Source organism: Sinocyclocheilus grahami, unplaced genomic scaffold (genome assembly GCF_001515645.1).
Source record: "Sinocyclocheilus grahami isolate Dianchi unplaced genomic scaffold, SAMN03320097.WGS_v1.1 scaffold446.1, whole genome shotgun sequence".
NCBI lineage: Eukaryota > Metazoa > Chordata > Actinopteri > Cypriniformes > Cyprinidae > Sinocyclocheilus > Sinocyclocheilus grahami.
In genome coordinates this window covers 267524-283664 of record NW_015505625.1, presented here as the reverse complement: position 1 = coordinate 283664, position 16141 = coordinate 267524, and the positions used below count along the sequence as shown (strand labels likewise).

The window sequence follows — 16141 nt, the reverse complement described above, 5'->3', positions numbered from 1 at the left end:
AAATATACATTTCCCCCCCCACAATAAATATACTAGCAGCTCTTATTTTACTTATATTTACCCAATATTTTTGTGTACTATGCAATTTTATGCTTAGTAGACTGTCAAGCTGTAGGCTATAATCGTTCTGTAACTAGAATGTTTAAAGTTGTTGTTTATAGCTACCTGAAAAAGTAATTCAATGACACCGACATCAAGAGCAAACAAGAGCGCACGTTAAGTAGGTCTATGTACAACAGGGATTTGAGGAATTGAAATTGCTCTTATAGTGCTCTAACCAAGCGTTCGAGTATGTGTTTGTGAACTTTTGTAAAGTAATGTCAGATGTGAGTTTGCAATGTCAGGCCCACCCATCTTTGTGTCTAAACTTGGACCTTTTAGGACACGCGTTCAGAATTTAGTTTCGTTTCTCTAGTGTCCTCATACATCAGACGTGCAGACAGAACAGACATGCTTTAATTCACCACATGGCCTTTGAAGTCAAATGTTTAGTCTGCCAACTGATTGTGTGTGTGTCGAGGTATGTGAGGACGAGATAGCAATCTCCCCCCACACGTCAATGTAATGCCTCGTCTGTCCCGCTGGAGAGCACGTGCCCTGCGTGCGACCTCTGTACAGAGACATACACACACACTTGTGAAGAGCAGTCAATGACCCTGTCGTCTAGACGCTGTTAGTGCTACCGTAAGAGCCATTGATTGGGTGGAAGCTGACACTTCCAGCGTTGCTGAGAGAGAACATTACTGACAGAGTGCATAGACACCCCCCCCACCCATCCCGACATTAATGTCAGGGCCTTCTTGCTGTCCACACCTCCATAAACGCACACACACACACAGGTTTGTTTTTGTGAAAAGTGGGGACATCCCATAGGCAACACTGTCTCACACACACACACACACACACACACACACACACACAATCATAGGGACCTGCCAGGCTGTTTTTGCACAGCACATAGAATGCTGTGGTCTTCACTGCACTTTACATTAGAATAAAACTAGGGTAGGCAGTGTTTTTCATAAACATTTTCTGTTATACTATTTGAAAGTCCACACACACACACACAAACACACACACACACACACTAAATATATATATTTAGACCACCTTTCAGAATTTTGGGATCCGCAATATATTTAATGTTTTTTTAAGAAGTGTCTTATGCTCACCAAGGCTACATTCATTTGATCAAAAATTCAGTAAAAACTGCCATATTATGAAATATTATTACAATTTAAAACTGTTTACTATATTTATTAAAATGTAGTTAATACCTATGATACAAAGCTGAATTTTCAGTATCATTATTCCAGTCTTGATCCTTCATTGTGTCACATGATCCTTCAGAATTAATTCAAATATATTAATAAAAAGTTAGAAAGAACAGGATTTATTCAAAATGGAAATCCTTTGCAACAATATAAATCTTTACTGTCATTTTTTTCAATTTATTATGTCCTTGCTGAATAAAAGTATTACTGTATTTGTTTTTAAAAAAATGTGTTGTTACAAAAGAGTTTTAAAAATAAATTCTAATAAATAAATGCAGCCTTGATAGTAAAACAGAGTATACACACACAGAGATAGATAGATAGACACACACACACACACACACACACACGTATATGTATATATATATACACACACATACTGAAGTGTAAACAAAGTTAGACTTACAAAATGCACAGAGACAGACAATGAGGTAAAACAAGGGTAAACACTGGCAGTGTTTTTAAAAGATTGAGGAATTTGACGGAAAGTTTGGGTTTCAATCAGTACAACAAACTTTTGGAGTTTCTTCTCGACAAATAAGCTAAACTTCAAGTTAAAAGCATTCTTTATATTTTGGACTTTTTATTGAAAGTAGACTACTTTTACCTCTTGAGACATGCCTTCACTATAGACCCGTAAAAGCTGTTTTTGTGATGTTTGAGATATACATGTAAATACATATAAATATTTTCAAAATATATACTGTATGTGTGTGTCTTTATATATACATAATATATATACACAGTACACACACATATATTATATGTAAACAAAAACTTTTATTTTGGATGCAATTAATCGTGATTAATCGTTTGACAGCACTACTGAAAACATGCTTTATTTTTGTAGTTCTGCTAGGCACCACTAGTAATGCAGAAACTACAGGTACATACTCCAGCTGCGAATGGCTAGCATGAATGTGGCCGTGCTCATAAAGAACCTGTATGTTTGAAACGGCTTGCTTCCTTTCCAATTTGTTAGTATGCAAAGAATGCCTAGTTTGCATGCTAGGTCTCTCAGAAGGTTTCCATATTCAACTGTAGCCCACTACGTGGAGTATTATATCTCATAATGTGCTCAATATGACCTTCAATATTTCACCTATACATTTTCAGTATGCATATTGCATGTAGTATGCAGATTTTCAGTTTGCAGTAAGCATAGAATACCTAGATTACATGCTCCCTTAGTCAAAATTCAATATTTAACTTAAACACAATACTTCTATTCCAGTTTGATGAATGAATCGGAAGTAATATGGGCCACATTTCTTCAAGTTAATATTTGACTGGTCTGCCAACCACTGGAATTTCTTGTAAAATGTCAAATAAATTAATTTTTGTGAAGCATTTATTTTGTAAAGTATATATATTTTAATATGACCTTGAGAACTTTCATATTAAACATTTTCAGAATGTATATAGTGTGCATTATGCAATTTTTTTCAGTTTGCAGTATCCACAGAATACCTGGATTACATGCTCCGTTTCTCAAGATTCCAAACAAACAGATTGATGGATTCCGCTGCATGGATTACTGTATTACACAATGCACAATATGGCCTTTGATTGTAGTTTGATGAATGAATCAGAAGTAATACTAGCCCAGTTCCACCCAAAAAAACAGTGGTAATTTTTTCCCCACAAAATTTCTTGTAAAATAAAAATAAGTATTTATTTTTGTAAAGTAAGTGTTTATTTTGTGAATTATATATTTAAGCACTTTCATACTATACATTAGCAGTTATGTATATTGTGCGCAGTATGCAATTTTTTAAATTTTTTTGCAGTATGCACAAATGACCTGAATTACCTAAAATATGGTTAGATTTGTCAGAATGTTCAGTATTCAACCAAAGCACACTGTGTGGAATAATGTATCCCACAATGCACAACATAACCTTATATACCAGCCTGGCGAATGAATCAGAAGTAATATTAGGCTGTCAAACAATGTACTTTTTTTTTTTTTTTTTACACAAAATTTCTAATAAATGTAACATTTACTTTTAAGATTTGAACTGTACGTCCCTCCTTGAATTAAATATTAAATATAATGAGACCATGCTACAGCAAATAGTATGTTTGAAACATCTACATACTTCATACTAGTTCACATGCTAGTTTTAAATAATAAGCAGTGTGCACTGTGCATTAAATGCAGTAAGCAGTTCAGTACTGAGAACACAGTTTAACTTTTGCATGTATTTCATGCACAGTATGCCCAGAAAACCAAATGACCTTCTAAACATGTGGCAAAACACTGTGCAGTTTACATCCGGAGCGCACTGCGTGGGGCACTAGACAATGAGCTCAACCTTCCGTTTCCAGTGACGAATTAACCAAAAGTAATATCATGTTTGTTTCTTTTTAATGTAAGTATTTAACAAGATCAGATCAAAGATTTGCAGATCAAATAGGATTCGATGTGTACTGGGGTATTTCTGTTTTTCATTAAGCACCATCTAATGTCAGGGAGTGAATTTTCACGTTCACTCGGCTCATCGCCTGCAAAAATCGCTTGGGTATGAACACAAAAGACGCATCGAAAAACGTCGGCGATAAGCGCGTGCAATAATCGTCCCTGTGTGTACGAGGCTTTAAGCTTTAAAGCGTTTCATCCAGGTCGCCAGTAGCAAACAATGGAGCGCGCTCTGCTAGACAAACTAAGTAACTACACCATTTCAAGCATTATATGTTCTGTAAAAAAAAATTTCATATCGGCGGCATATTCGCCGATACTGATATATCGGCGACAGGCTCATATCGGCGAAAATATCGGCTAAAAGATATATCGGTCGGGCTCTACTTCATACTAGTTCCCATGCTAGTTTTAAATAATAAGCACTGTGCATTGTGCATTAAATGCAGTAAGCAGTTCAGTACTGAACACAGTTTAACTTTTGCATGTATTTCATGCACAGTATGCCCAGAAAACCAAATGACCTTCTAAACATGTGGCAAAACACTGTGCCGTTTACATCCAGATCGCACTGCGTGGGGCACTAGACAATGAGCTCAACCTTCCGTTTCCAGTGACGAATTAACCAAAAGTAATATCATGTTTGTTTCTTTTTAATTAAGTATTTAACAAGATCAGATCAAAGATTTGCAGATCAAATAGGATTCGATGTGTACTGGGGTATTTCTGTTTTTCATTAAGCGCCATCTAATGTCAGGGAGTGCATTTTCACGTTCACTCGGCTCATCGCCTGCGAAAATCGCTTGGGTATGAACACAAAAGACGCATCGAAAAACGTCGGCGATAAGCGCGTGCAATAATCGTCCCTGTGTGTACGAGGCTTTAAGCTTTAAAGCGTTTCATCCAGGTCGCCAGTAGCAAACAATGGAGCGCGCTCTGCTAGACAAACTAAGTAACTACACCATTTCAAGCATTATATGTTCTGTAAAAAAATATTTCATATCGGCGGCATATTTGCCGATACTGATATATCGCGACAGGCTCATATCGGCCGATAATATCGGCTAAAAGATATATCGGTCGGGCTCTACTTCATACTAGTTCACATGCTAGTTTTAAATAATAAGCACTGTGCATTGTGCATTAAATGCAGTAAGCAGTTCAGTACTGAACACAGTTTAACTTGTGCATGTATTTCATGCACAGTATGCCCAGAAAACCAAATGACCTTCTAAACATGTGGCAAAACACTGTGCAGTTTACATCCAGAGCGCACTGCGTGGGGCACTAGACAATGAGCTCAACCTTCCGTTTCCAGTGACGAATTAACCAAAAGTAATATCATGTTTGTTTCTTTTTAATGTAAGTATTTAACAAACTGCCATAAGTTAAGATATTTTTATACAAAAATTCTATTGACAACATTTGACAACCGTAGTTTTTGACATACTGTTTTTAAAGTAAGCACTGCACTAGTATTCTGTTCCCAACATCATTTGACTTTATCAGGGTTTATCGCGGATGTGCTTGGCATCCTCACACCTATTTTTCTCTCTTTTTTTAATATCACCCCCTTTATTCATTATAGTCTGGCACTCTGAGACGTTAATGTGCTTGTGCCCTTTCCATGCACTCTCTCCAGCTCTCTCTTGTCTTCTCGTGGCCCCCAAAGACGGATGCTCAGCTGACACCTGAGGGGTCATAGGAAGGTCACAGACACCTCATGTCTTCATGCACCAGACAAACACGCTCACAATCATGCTGTTGTTTGTGTATTTATCTCTGAGATTGATTTTAAGGGGTAGCTCACCCAAACATGAATATTCTTTCATCATTTACTCAAAACCAAACCTGAGTTACTGTTGTCTTTTTGCACAAAATAGGATGTTTTTACTAATACCACTATATTTTGCTCTAAAAACCATAAAAGTCCAATGTGTTCCGCAAGTGAAAAGAAGTCATAGAGGGTTTGTACTGAGAATTTTTATATTTGGGTAGACTATTCCTTTAAGAAAGAAACTGATAAATAACTCCGTCAGCAAGAATTAGAAGGTCAATTAGAAAGGACGAAATGAAGCCCAGGCCTGCACTGCTCCAGCCAATAACACCAGCCAATGAGCTGTGAATGAGTTTCTACTGCAGATATATAAGATCGTGTTGTCTGGCTGTACCAGACGCATATCAGCCACTGTTTAATTTTTTTAAAAGCTGTCCTTTAGACACAAGCACATTCTGATATAATCTTCAATGAGGCATCAAGCTGAAACGGCTGCATTAGCATGTATCAGATAAAGTATCTGATTCAGCTCCTGATATACTGATCTGACTCTCATCGTCTTGAGCTTAAAGTCCTCTGGAGTTATAATAATTGATATTTCAACACTCTGGAACATTGTGCCTATTTTCTTTATTGCGGCATGGGAGAGATTTCGACTGTGAGTCCCTTCACAGACCTCTCAAACTTTGATAACACTAATAAAAAATTACCAAAAAAGTATGATGGTGAAACCATGTTTTCAATTGTAATGCCATGGCGTTTTTGAAGTACAATTAGTGTTCTTAATTGCATGCTTCTAATTTTATAACTTTAACTAATTTGAACAGTTTGGACAGGACCCTTTTCTATTCTAACATGACAATGTCTCTGTGTATAAGGCAAGGTTCAAAAGAAATTATTGATTCAGTCAGTGTGGAAGATCATTTACATTTTTTCCCATTTCATGTTCGTGTTGACCTGCGCTACAAAAAAGTCTCTCACCTGTCACAAAAACGTCAAGACTTTTGTTCATTATATTTTTGTGCTTTAATATGAGTAATGTAGTGTCACACGTCACTACATGGAGTTCTAGAGAAAAACTTAACTTAAAGGGATAGTTCACCCAAAAATGAAAATTCTGTCATTAATTACTCACCCTCATGTTGTTCCAAACCTGTAAGACCTTCGTTCATCTTCAGAACACAAAGTAAGATATTTTTGATGAAAACCGAGAGCTTTCTGTCCCTGCATAGACAGCAACACAACTGACACGTTCAAGGCCCAGAAAGGTAGTAAGGACATCATTAAAATAGTCCATGTGACATCAGTGGTTCAACTGTAATGTTACAAAGCTATGAGAATACTTTTTGTGTACAAAAATAATGACTTTATTCCATTTCTTCTCTTCAGGTCAGTCTTCGACACTCATTCACGAGAGTACCCCGACGCATACACTGCACCTTGTTTACAAGCAGAAGAAGATGCACACTGTACATAAAACAGTCTTCATAAACATGACTTCGTTTGACAGAGAGGATGACTTGCAATTTTTTGCCTATAGCCTTACTTATTTGAACCAGAATATACAGACGATGAACGCTCTGTGTCACAATGCCGGCTCCTGCCTCAGCAGCACCACACGCATGCATCATGGTACTCTTGTGAACGTGTGGCAAAGACTGACACGGAAGAGAAGAAATTGCTGAATAAAATAATTATTTTTGCACACAAAAATATTCTCGTAGCTTCATAAAATTGCGGTTGAACTACCGATGTCACATGGACTATTTTAATAATGCCCTTACTACCTTTCTGGGCCTTGAATGTGTCAGTTCCCTTGCTGTCTATGCAGGGTCAGAAAGCTCTCAGATTTCATCAAAAATATCTTAATTTGTTTTGCGAAGATGAACAAAGGTCTTATGGGTTTGGAACGACACGAGGGTGAGTAATCAATGACAGAATTTTCATTTTTGGGTGAACTAGCCCTTTAAATATCCTAGATAAACTTATTGATGGAAGTTTTTTTCAAAGTCAGTGTCTCCATATGTTTTATTTGATAGACTGTTTGTAAACCCTGAAACGCTCTTATCTCTTACATCAACGAGGGTCAGAATATTTTTCTTCAGTTCTACTTAAATCATAAATTGTTTCCGTTCCCAATAAAGTTACCAGCCAACTTATTTATTCACCTAAGCCAATTTTTTATTTGCATTTGGCACTTGGAGAGTGTTTATTTTGGACCCTACTAATATAGATACAATACACGTAAAATGAAATCAACACTTATTTTAAGCAATATTTACCAAATAATTTACCAAAAATATTTTTTTGTTGTTAAAAAGGCTGTCAATAGATTTTGGAAAAGATTCAAAGAGCACTCCTGCTAATCAGCCAAACCGACGCTGATAATGAAACTATCAATTTGTCCAGTTCAATAATTATGGGTACTATGGTATGTATCAAGATAACCATGCTGTTACTTTTCTGAACTATGATATCGGCACAGTACTTTTTTGTGAAGGAAAAAGCCCCTGTCATAACTCAACCCACACTGCAACACTCAGTCTCTGCATTTTCATTCCTATTTTTTTTTGTCCTTTTTTTTCCTCCTCAGGAACACAGCAGAGATTAAAAATGTTCTGCTGGCTTTTCTTTCCCCTGTGAGCTCTCCGTCTCGCCAGCCGATTGAAAACGACGCAGACGGATAATGATGCAGGCGAGAGACGGACGTTTTTGCACAGGGAGGGGGAGACACATCCTCCCACGCTTTTTATTTCCATATTTTATTGTGTCGTAAATGAAATAAAAGAGAAAATGTTGCTGTTTACCTCCAACATGCTCCGCTAGCAATCAAGTGTTATGATTCCCCTCTGTGCCAGTCCCCCCCAGTGGCCCCCACCCTGTATGAGAGTGTGTGAGACGGTGTCTAGCGCTGCCTGCAAAGCACTTGTCTGAGGGGAAAATTTGATTGTGGCGGGGGTGGGGGTGTTTTTGGGACTTTTTGAGAGAGACAGAAAGATGGCGTAAGGGGGGTGTTGCCTCGTTCTATGTGTCTTGATAAATCAATCTTGAGACTGGCAGACGAGGCAAGCACCACAGAGACATTCTCAGCCCTGAACCCCTGTGCACACACACATCCAGACAATAATGAGACCCCGGCACAATACGAAGATACACATATTCGAAATCTAAGACGTAAATACAGACAGTACACGCACAGACACAACAGTTCTGGGACTGTCAGTCTTTTTCATGCTTTATGTTTCACACATGAAACATCCTCTGATGAGTATCAGCCATAAAAATGGCAAGCACTTGGTAAAATCTCAAGCTGCGTTCTGATTGGCTGGCTTTGCTTCCCCAGTTCCTGGGGTCAGAGGGCACAGGCTTTTACTTGGAAACAAATGCGTTTACAAGATACTGTGCTGCTACAATGAGCGTTTTTGGAGCAGTGAGATTTCACTGAAACAGATTATTGTGCCGATGTTAGTAAAATCGATATATTTAATATATGTATTAAATAATGTTATTAGTCTTTCCCTCCCTGTGACATAGCATCTTAGACAAAAACTACAAGAGCTTATTTTGATATAAATGCCAGATACCGTTTTTTTGTGTAACCAAAATACAAATAATAACCAAGAAACAATGACAACAAAACATTATGCATAATGCGGGACAAATCTGAAGTACACCGGGACTCTTATTTTGATATGTTTATTCTTTACTGTTGCTGACTGCTCATTCAAATAGAGGAGGGAGATACAATATGCACTCTTACAACCATCTACAATGTATTTCGGTTGAAAGATTATAAAGTAACAATTCATGACCAGCAGTCTATTGGCGTAAATACGCTGTTTTCATTGATTTGTGAACCGCTCTGAAACCGTGAGCCTGTAAAATGTGCAACAGTGCTGCGTTTTTTACTTTGAAAAGTGCAGCGCTCATGTTTTCTTAATTAAGTCATAGACTTTTGAAGTTTATCACATTAGGCTGTATCATAATTCCTGTTTGTCTATCCCCAAATTTAAGACCTCTTAAAATGATTGTTATACCATTTAAGATATATTCAAGAGTTTTTATGACCTTAAATTTCATAAAACTGTTTTTTCCCCCTTTTTAAGGACCTGCAGGAGCTTTTTTATTCACACACGTGCTGCTAAATATGTTTTACAGTTCGCATGCATCTATTTTTAATTGCAAATGTGAGTGAAACACTCACCCCAGCGAGCCCTGGATTTATATTTATTGCTTGCCGCTTTGTTACATCATGCGTGTTTGGGCAATTCTCGGCCAGAAAAAGCTGCAAAGTGGACCTGACTTTATGGTGATAGTCAAAAGTCTGGAAGAGACATTTGCCTGAGGCCAGGCCTGCTATAGCCAGTGCCACCCTCCTGAGCGTCTGCTTCAATTGTGTGTGTGTCTGTCTGGCAGGGGAGGTTTAATTGAGCTGTGACTCATCTAATGGAGAAGGCAAAAGGCTTGTGTCACACTGGGTGCATGGCAGGATTGTAATGAATCAGTGGTCGCTGAGGACAACAGGTGTGTATGAGTGTCTGTCCAGTTCAGGATGGCCAAGTGGTAAAAAAAGATAAATATTAAAAATTATAGTCTGAGAGTAGGTGGATGCTTTATAAATAGGTCCTGCTGGTTATCTGCAGGTTTGTGTTTGTATCAGTTTGTGTATGAGCACTGTTTAGGTGGCAGAATATGCCTGAGAGGATCAAATCTGAGGTTGGCACATCCGGCTGATTCACAGCTCCTTATAATAAAGAACAACAGAATGAAGGGGAAGTGAGAAGGAAATCCTTCATGGGAGAGCAGATAGGGAGACGATGATGGGTTTTGGGACCTTATGTAAGGTAAAAGATTCATCAAATATTCTTGCTGGGTTATTACGTGGGCACTCCTACGCCAAAAACAGGAACTATGCCAAATATTGGCTGAACAGCATGAGTGCTTATAACAGTCTCTATTCTTTTTTATGCTGATGGCAGTTACTTAAAGGCTGTTAAATTGGGTGTGAATTGGGGTGGTTTGACCCACCTACTTAAAGCCTATAGGTGAGGTGATGAAAGCAAAACTAAACATTTTTTCTTTATATTACAAAAAGAATGTTTTAGGAGTGTTCCAAATGTCCACATTTTTCTATAACCAAAAAAAGTTAGGTTACAATTTATTTAAAGGGTGAATTTTCACCTGGTGCCAAATAAGCTAGATGGAAGGTCATCCTCAGTAAAAATCGCTGCTTGGTGCCCTCAGGGAGACGAAATGATGCCCCCTTTGTAGTTGGAAACTATTGGTCTTTAATTTTTTTGGATTATGATTATATAAAAAGTAACATGAAAAGTGTTTTATTTAAAAAAAAAAAAAAAAAAAGTCCTCAAGATTGATGTTTGGTGTGGGTGCAGAAGGCAATTTGGGTTGCATGAGACGTGTAATACATCAATAAATTGTGTCCTGAAATCTAGCTTTTAAAAAGTTGACTTTTCTGAAATTCATTGTATAATTCGCACACTGGCTGTTGAGTATGTGTGGTTACATAAGACAGCTGGTTACATAAAGTGTTGGGACTGTGAGTGAGGAGGTTATCCTAAGTGTTGCCAGAGACAAATCTAAGATTAAGATTAGGGTCAGGAATTAGGGTTAGGGATTCTCAGTCGGCTTGGGTCATAGGGGGACATAGTGAAACTGAAAATCATTTGTAGGCAAATAAGTCTCTGTAAATTCCGGCAAGTTCATTCCTGCCTAATGACTAAGACAGCTGGTTACATAAAGTGTTGGGACTGTGAGTGAGGAGGTTATCCTAAGTGTTGCCAGAGACAAATCTAAGATTAAGATTAGGGTCAGGAATTAGGGTTAGGGATTCTCAGTCGGCTTGGGTCATAGGGGGACATAGTGAAACTGAAAGATCATTTGTAGGCAAATAAGTCTCTGTAAATTCCGGCAAGTTCATTCCTGCCTAATGAGAGTGAAAGGCCATAGCAACAGCACACAGGCAATGCAGTGGTGGGAACTCCTCTGATTACACTCTCTTCAGACACAAGAAAGAACAGAGTTTAATCTTGTAAACACAGTTAGGCTCCTCACTCTCAATTTATGTTCTTCATCAGCTCCCAGCTGAGGTGTGAGCAGTATGCTGCTAGTGAAGTGCTCGTATGTCTATGTAATAACATAAAATTGCAGTGAAGTGGGGTTTAGGTGTGCGTCTAGGAGAACTTGTGTTTTATAGGTTGTGGTGTGCATGTGCAGGCAGCAATGGTTGTAAAATTGGAAAATCTTCCATGACATGCCAGACTCGCACAGTACGTTTAGCCAATACCAAACAAGAACAATAAATATGTACTATGGGAGTCTGTCATGTCATGGAAGATGGACCAACTTTACAACAATTGTTGAATCTTCAGCTTTGGGGTACCACAGGGTTCGATACTTGGCCCCATACTTTTCTCATTTGCACTCAGAGCTGTAATGCATTCATTGCTCGTCATACAGTATGCTGCTTATTCTCAGCACGTCTCATTTCCTCCTATCTGTCTCTATACCTTATAGTGGATCTTTTCTAGTTTCGAGGAACAAGACGTGGCCTGTAGAACAGATCGGTGGTCAGATGTACTGATATGAATGATTTGTGTGCTGCAAAGTGAAATACCTCGTTTTTCTGTACAAGGATTTCCGGATGGTGTCAGCTTCTCAAAAAAGTTTTAGAAAGTACCAGAGTCACTTGAAACAGTAAGTAGCAGAAATTATGCAGATCAGTCCTTTGCATTACTCTATATCCACTGCAGTTGTTGCTCTGAGGCCCTATCTTCCATTTTCAGTTCATCACAGCGCGCCGCGGCTCACTGGCCGATCTCCAGAGAGATATCCGTCACATAGAATGCTGACACAAGGAGGAATTGTCCTCAAGAAGAAGGAGAGGAGCGAGGGAGCGTCTTGGCTTGTTTATGCTGGCTGATATCGGAGCTGTCAGTCAAACAATGAACAAACTCTGTCCTAGGGACAAAAAGAAAACTTCACTCACACTCCTTCTTCCACATCCTTATCGATCTCCAACTCCACTGTTGTTCAAATTAGACAGTTAAACACACTGTCTGTGCCAATCTGCGTAAACAAATTAGTAGTCGGTCTCCTGTTCAGAGATGTAAAAACCTAAATATTTTTTAAAACCAGTCGGTTTTCTCAACCCTGAGCTTTGTATAATTTTGCAGCCTTAGGGTCATGTTCACCAGACAGCAAGCAGACATCTTTTTTTAATGAGCGTTCACATAGTTCTTCAGTTTGAAAACATTTGGACTGAGTGTAGCAGAATGGAACAGAATGCAGAGGTCTTGAGGTGCATTTGTAAAGGTTGGACTATTGGAAGACGGTGTTAAACTTTGACAGCACTGATTTGGTCAGTCAGGTCACAGAGCCTTTTTTATGGCCTGGTTTCAGCCTTTTCACATTGCTTTTATTATTGCCACAGCCCTCCGCATTCAGATAGATGTCTTTGTCCATTGCTTTGCTTCTCGTGCTGCTTTTGTGCATCCATAAGGTTTGCACGTTTAAGACAATATGTCAGGTTAAAAATAGTCCAACTTTTAAATACTTCCACTTCCATTCTATTGTGCTTCATCTAAGCTGTTTCTGAATGTCAGAATGCACCTTATGAAACATGTCCAGTCGGGGTGGATTGAACCTTAAACCAACTAGTCGTTAAAGGGGACAGAACACATAGTTTAGCTCAATCTCATGTTAACCTTGAGTACCTATAGAGTAGGATTGCTTCTGTCATATCTCCAAAGAGTCTTTAGTTTGATCATATTTATAAAAGAAAGATACAGCTTTACGATTCTCTCCGAAAGCAGCCGAGCTCCTGGAGGTGTGCCGTGGGCGGAGCTAAAGAATCAAGAGCACTTGCGCGCCGATTGCCAACAAAACACAGAAATTGAATGCCGTTTCACTTATCGCCTGCAGTTCCGAATCATGACCGGGTCCTTTTATTGCTGGGACCGCTCCATCTTTCAGTTTCAAACGATGTGCAAATCCAGCATCAAACTGGGCCTAGTTTATAAAACATTCATCACCAAAATGATGGGAACAAACAAACACACTTTCCGAAACTTGTACGAACCCAGGAGTGTATTTGGCACAGAAATACTCTGTCATGTGTCCAAATTGTTTTTTGAAACTTTGGCCATGTTTAGCATGGGAATTCAACTTTTTAAAATTTTGTAAATAACTCAGAAAGCATGAAATAGCATTAGATCCTCCCTTTTAAGGCATCCAATTTTGAAAATATCCCTAGACTTTAGGGTCAATATAACGTCCATGCAGACCTCTACCATAGATGTCTATAGAGTCTCTAGTTCCTAACGGCTTGACTGTCACATGGTGCATTGATGGATTAGAGCCAGCAAATCCAGACTGCCCTGTGCAGAGCTGACCTACACATATCCATATTATTTGCTTTGTCTTTTTGCTACACATTTGTACTTTTTGCTAACAAAGTTTCGTTTGCCTTTTCTTGTTGAGCGGCCTTCTCTTCTCCCCGTTGTGTTTGAAGTGGAGATAATTTTACTTTCAGAGGTGTGCACGCCACCCCCAGTTATATTTATCTCCAGCCTTCAAAGTGCCACCCTGCTGTGTTTTTGCATCTGAACAAATAAAGAAGGTTGTTTCTCCAGTGCAGCCTTCCATATGGCTCTCTTCCGAAATGAACCAGCCAAGGGGAACGGGAATCACTTGTTCAAGTATAATCGTGTTAACCAGTTTTCTCCTTTTCTCTTTTCTCCACAGTTTCTCCTAAGATGAAACTCCAGCACTCCTAAAGAAGGATGACACCCCTGGCACACTGGCTATGACGGTGCCTATGGGCATCTGTGTCACTCACATGCCAAGCCTGAAAAGTGGAAAGAAAGACAGTTCGAACACTTCCAAGCTCTAGAGTGAAACTTTGCACAGTTGGCAATGGCTGCATATCCATGGCTTGGAGGATAGGATCCCTTGTTTAGCAAGCATTTTTACCACAGTGAGTTTTTTTTAACTAGTCATTTAACAATCCAGCACTTCCTTGCCCAGAGGGTTTATAGAGTAACTGTCACACACAAGCTGAACCGGAGGATCCAAAATGGAGGTCACACAGCAACGCTCTTTCTACCGGACTGGTTAAAGCTGCAGTCAAAAGCATTACTGCAAGGGCAGTATGCAGGCAGCTGACTACCCAGCCACAAATAATAACACAGGTAAGAATCACCTTACCCCTTGATAGGTGCCCTAAGTAAATTTCTCCTTAAGTCTCCTAAGTTTCTCATTCAAGGTTTACACATAATTTAATTAATTATACTTTCAGCTACATGTTAAAATTGATGTACAATTGAAAATGAAGACTCCACATCAATTATCATTTTCATTCTATATCAGACGGGTCCTCATAGTTTCTGGAATTATCATATGACCAGTCATTTACTGTACTTTTTTCTTTTTTGTATCCACAAAAATAATAATAGCTCTATTTTTCTTTGTCTTGTTACATTGTTACTACATTATTATTATGTTATTATTATTAATAACTAGGTGGGAAAATAGATTCACTGTACTAATACTACTTATTATCATTATTATTATCATTATTATTTTATTAATAAATATGATGATAATAATTATAATATATAATATTATTATATATTGTCACCTAATGCTGCTTCTTCATCATCATCTTTTTCTTCTTCTTATTATCTAAACATTAGCAGTACTACTATGACATTCATCTGTAAAAATTTGGTCAGTCGAGTTCACCCTTAGCCAGGAGTTTGACTGGCAATCTGACCAATCGTAACACAAAATATTTGCCATTTTGTCCGACAAACAAACCACAGGAGAGTAGATAAATGTTGGTGGACTTGGACTTAAAAAATTGTGTTTTGATGTGTTTCCGCGGTTGAACCAAGACACCTTCTGATGTTCATTCATGTTTATTTCATGCTATAACTAGTAAAGAGGAAGAGATGATGGGTTCATGTGCCACTTGAACTGAGGCACTACAGCGATCTGTCGCGACACATTAGATATAAGAGCTGTAAAACTGTATTTATTGTTAGAATTTCTTAAAAATGACAAAATTTGAAACCTGAGACTTTGTTTATAGCAAAAGTAACCTGCTCTCTCTTATCTGTTGGCACGTTGTTAGTGTCCTCTGTGCTCCTCAATGTATTTTTGAGAGTATCATGGCTTGTTGGACATAGCAACAGTAACTAAGGGGGTCCAGGTCCTTATGATGGGTCAATTGAGTCACACCTTCCATAAATAATTTGAAGATCATCGTCTAATCACTACCTTGTTACTCAAAACATTTAAAGGGGTCATATGATGCGATTTCAATTTTTCCTTTCTCTTTGGAGTGTTACAAGCTCTTGGTGCATAAAGAAGATCTGTAAAGTTGCAAAGACTAAAGTCTCAAATCCAAAGAGATATTCTTTATAAAAGTTAAGAGTCAGCCACACCTACCTAAAACGGCTCGTTCTAACACGCCCCCACATGTCTACGTCACGATTTGCATAAGATTTGCATAACGCCGCCCAAATGTTCACGCAAAGAAAGAAGCCGTAACTTTTATTCTCACTGTAGTATTGTTGTTGTTGCCGCTGCCGCCATGTCGTGAAGACGCTGTGTGATTCGTTGTGAAAGCGAAACTACTTTGTTTGG

The 16141-nt window shown here is 38.5% G+C and overlaps 1 protein-coding gene across 1 annotated transcript in view; it reads left to right on the top strand.

Moving 5' to 3' along the window:
• Nucleotides 1-16141, top strand: part of LOC107552314 (low-density lipoprotein receptor class A domain-containing protein 4-like) — a gene marked incomplete at its 3' end in the record, with an annotated part of 100072 nt that overhangs the window by 21103 nt on the left and 62828 nt on the right. Inside the window, exon 2 of the mRNA XM_016234174.1 lies at nucleotides 14237-14682. Coding sequence (XP_016089660.1) covers nucleotides 14643-14682 — 40 coding nt within the window. The remainder of the gene's footprint in view (nucleotides 1-14236; nucleotides 14683-16141) is intronic.